Here is a 4,217-nt window from a genome sequence, read left to right as displayed (position 1 = left end):
CAAACCTGTAAAGCATAAAATTTCAGATAAGATACGTCATGTTTGTGTCTATTTATCTAAGATTTATTATACGTTGGCTATTTAGCAATGTCAAACGTTTAAGTTGGTATTTTCATAATGGACCCAAAAACTTATCATTTGTACAATATTATAAAATTATTACGCATAAACTCAAAATGGCCTAAAATAAAGTAAAAAACAATAAATAAAGGAAAATCAATTGCTCTAAACCGGCCTTGACAGCCATCCTTTCTTTTTTATTTTATTTTAATCTACAGAGAAAATAAACCCCGAAGCCGACGTAGGAGATAGTTGTGTTGGGGGGCCACTAGGTTCTGTTTGAGTTAGGTTTGAAAGTACAAAACATGCGGTGTTGCAGAAAAGAAAAATATAAATAAATAAATAAATAAAAATTATAATTCTCGAATTCGTCTAATCGGATTCCGAAAAGAAATCTAATTATATAAATATTGAGAGATTGGGAAGGAAACAGAGGTTAGAGAAAATATTTGTTTAGCGCGAGTGAGAGATATTGGGAAAATCAATGGAAATTGCGAGCGACGACGTGTTGACGGAGATTCTAGTCCGACTTCCCGACGCCCGGTGCGTTATAAAGAATAGCTTGGTTTGCAAGCGCTGGCATTCTCTGTTGCTGAGCGACTACTTCAAGAAGAGGTTCGATGAATGCCACCCAAATAAGGTCGCCGAGGCTCTCTTCCACTCCTCCAACGAGGTGCTACGAGCTTTCCACCGGATTCCCCTCTCGCCGGAGTCGGAGTCGTCGGACGCCGTGCCATGCGATCTGAGCTCCGTCCCGGCGGCGGAGGACACGATCATTAGAGCCACGTGCGGCGATTTGGTGCTGCTGTCCCGCGGAAGACACTTTTTCGTCTGCAATTGGCTGACGAAGCGGTGCGTGGCTCTCCCCAAAATCCCGGAGACTCGGGAGTTTGAATTCTTATTCTCCGTCCCACTTTCGACGGGTTATGGCATCGCCTTCAACGAGCAGGAAGGCAGGTACAAAGTGGTGATCGTGTACCGGTGCGTCTTCATCGTAGGGGACCGGTACAGATTTACGGCAACGATATTCCACCCGGAGACCGGGCAGTGGTCGAGGCACACCTTCAAGTTCCCCTGCGCCCACGAAAACAATTGTGGCGCCTTCGAATTCCGGCTGCAGGTGGTCCACGTGGGAGGCATCTTGTATTGGCTGGACGGAGTCGAGAAGATCCACGGTCTCGCCGCCTTCGACCCTTTCAGCCCTTTGCCCCCTCCTGGCTCCTTCGACCCCCTCGGCCCCCTCGACCCCCTCGCCCCCAACGGCACCGTGCTCCCCCTCCCCGACCGCTTCGTGAGTTTCGACATTTTCGTGCGTTCCATTTACCTCCGCGACTTCAAAGATAAGTGCCGCCTCGGGACCGTCCGTGGCCGCCTCAGGATGTCCCAGCTCATGGACGATGCCCACCTTTTGATTTGGGAGCTCATCAACGGCTCGTGGGTGTCGGTCCACGATGTCGCTCTCGACGCTGATCCGCCGGGGAGCTTGCTCTTCCTTCTCGCCTTCGATCCCAATGACGGGAACGTAGTCTTCCTCGTGCGGGGCACTCAAGTCTTTCGCTACACCATCCTCGGAGCCAAGTACGAGAAAGTGTCTGCGTTCCCGACTCCCGACTGCGAACTCAACGTTGAAAACGTGGCCAAGTTCTTGGATGTCTTAACCGTCGAACATCCGTCTTGGCCTACATCTTTGATTCCTTTCCTGAAATAGCATCCATGTTAAATTTGTTATCTTAGTTTATTCAATTGCTCCTTTTAGGTTTCCTTTATCTACTACTACATCAGTTCGTTATTATTATTAATTTTTTTTTTTTGGGTTAAATTTTATTTGAGAGTACCTAAGCTGTGTAGGAACCTATTTTTCGCTTTTAGAATAACTGAACCATGGTGAGTTGTGCTCTTCAAGGTAATGTGTGAATGAGAGAGGGGTGTCATACTTTCATCGCCGCACTGAATTGAAAACAGATTTTGAGATTATCGTAGACCTCAGTCTCGCATGAGCTAATTCATCTTAGGCCTCTAAATATATTGTTATACCGTCTTAGAACGGAGCTCTTTGATGAGTTTATTTGTGAATTCAGAAGCTCAGGAACGAGTGTGTTGAACCTCATAATGTTCCGTCTTCGTATATTTCCATTTTTTCCATGTCTGAAATCGCCGTGTGAAACATCCACCGAAACCACGGTTGCTCAGATAAAACAAATATATAAAAATGGGTGACGAGCAAGGCAACAAACAGTTGGTGGCAAAATAAATCACTGCGTCTGTCATAGATTGGAATCCAACAGTGTTCATAATTACAGAACCTTCCACTGAGGTGCAACACGGTTCAGCTGCAAGTGCACTCCGCTGCACCCAAGCAGTTGAGAGTTAAGAGAAAGCGTAATTGAAATCCAATGATATTATTCGTTTTGCAAAATGATATTATTGCTTCTGATGAGTCCATTCATCCACAGGACTCCTAAACTCCACGCTCGCAGCCGGAGGCCGTGCCGTGCGTTTGTCTTTTTATATGTTTTCCTTCTAATTTGTTTCCCTTTTCATTCTTCAGTAGACTAGTGTGCATAAATCGTGAGTATACTAATGTGCGAAAAACGTTCTTCCCACACATGTTGGTTGTGATATAATTGTCATCAATTATAAGAATCGAAATTATTTTGTCAACTAGAATTATGAAGAGATCTCGAACAAGAGTTGCAACGTAATTAGAGATGAAAACTACAATACACAAATGCACATTGTGCCTAGGACATGAAAATAGTAAGATAAATGTTCTTTCAAGTTCATTGTGACCCTTTTCAACTTTGATTACCTAAACCAAAAAATAGACCTCGGATAAAAGATTCTACCTAATAAAAAATCTCCATACAGAGCTTCGGTTAGAACCACAACTTGACAAGGTGATACTGCACTTGACTCGGTTCATTTCACTGCCTCGTCCTCTAAACTCCATGTTGTTTCGTCGTTTAACTTTGCAAACTGCTCCAACCAAAACAAGATTAAATAAATGGGAAATGGCCGGATCTAGTAGTCATTTGATTGTTTTGGACCAAAATATTGAGTTCTTTGTTTCGGACACTTTTAGTAGTTACTCATGTGAGCAAGTACAATGTTGCCCTTTACTTTTATTTTTTTATGTTGAAAATAACCCAAGCCAAAAACCCACTCACACAAGCCATACGAGCGCACATTTATAGAAAGCCTACAAAGCCCGAAGCCAAAACCCCTGAAAACCGTTAGCCGCCGCCAGATCAGCCTTCAGATTCGCCGGCCGATCTGCATCGGCACCGAGATTCTCCGCCAAGACCACCATGCATTCCTCTTCACCCTTCGGAATCCCCAAACAAACTCAAAACCTTCTCTCTCGCCCCACGTCCCTCAGGTAATTCAATTCCCTTCAATTTTGTTTGTGCTATTTCTAAATCTTTTTGTTTCCTTAAAATTTCTCTGTGACCAATGTGGTTTTGGTTTTCTTGGTGTTTTCCCTATGTTATCCTCACTGGCGATTATTTTGTTGACGGATTTCGAAAATTGAGGTTTTTCCAATTACGTTATCGCCTTTTCTTTGGGATTTTTTTTTCTAGGTTTGAAGAGATTTGGGTAATTTCACTTTAATTTGAACCAGTTAATGAATCGGTCATTCTTTGATGATTTTTGTGTTTGGATCGCCTTTACAAGCTTCTCTGCTGAGGGTTATTCCGAGTTTAGTGATCAGTGAATAGTTGAGGAAGGTGTGGGATTGATTTTATGAAAAAAGGTGGTGGAAAACACTCTAATTGCATAATAAGTAGAAATCACTAAATTATACACAAACCTCTTGAATGGTTCCGGTAACATTCTTAGGTCCCTTTTCTATTTATTTCATAGGGAGTTTCCTCTACGGGTTTCTAAGCATTAAACCTCTAAAATTGTGCAAATTATTGATATCGAGAACTTGAAAAAAAACAAGGAAAGTCTGTCTTTGACTACTCATTAATCATGTTGAATGAATTATTCGGACTTTTGCTTCTCGAGAACTAAATAATCTATAGCGTTGTTAATATGTTTCTCATTTTGGTTGAGATGATTCCACTACAACAATTACTAACCCGAGCATCGTCGCTAAATGTATTTAGCGACGATTTTAGCGACGATTATTATCGTCGCTAAATGTCCGTGCC

The 4,217-nt window shown here is 42.7% G+C and overlaps 1 protein-coding gene across 1 annotated transcript; it reads left to right on the top strand.

The window, feature by feature from the left end:
* The first annotated feature begins 406 nt into the window (after positions 1-406).
* On the top strand, positions 407-1,980 carry LOC149401266 (F-box protein At3g28330-like). The gene has a single exon (XM_089613225.1). It carries the CDS (start codon positions 545-547, stop codon positions 1,766-1,768), a length of 1,224 nt encoding a protein of 407 aa, XP_089469351.1. The 5' UTR covers positions 407-544; the 3' UTR covers positions 1,769-1,980.
* The last annotated feature ends 2,237 nt before the right edge of the window (positions 1,981-4,217 follow it).

This window comes from Urtica dioica, chromosome 4 (assembly GCF_054948205.1).
Source record: "Urtica dioica subsp. dioica isolate 48M chromosome 4, U.dioica_male_clone48M_v1_H2, whole genome shotgun sequence".
In the NCBI taxonomy this organism is placed as follows: Eukaryota; Viridiplantae; Streptophyta; class Magnoliopsida; order Rosales; family Urticaceae; genus Urtica; species Urtica dioica.
This window is presented reverse-complemented; position numbering and strand designations above follow the sequence as displayed.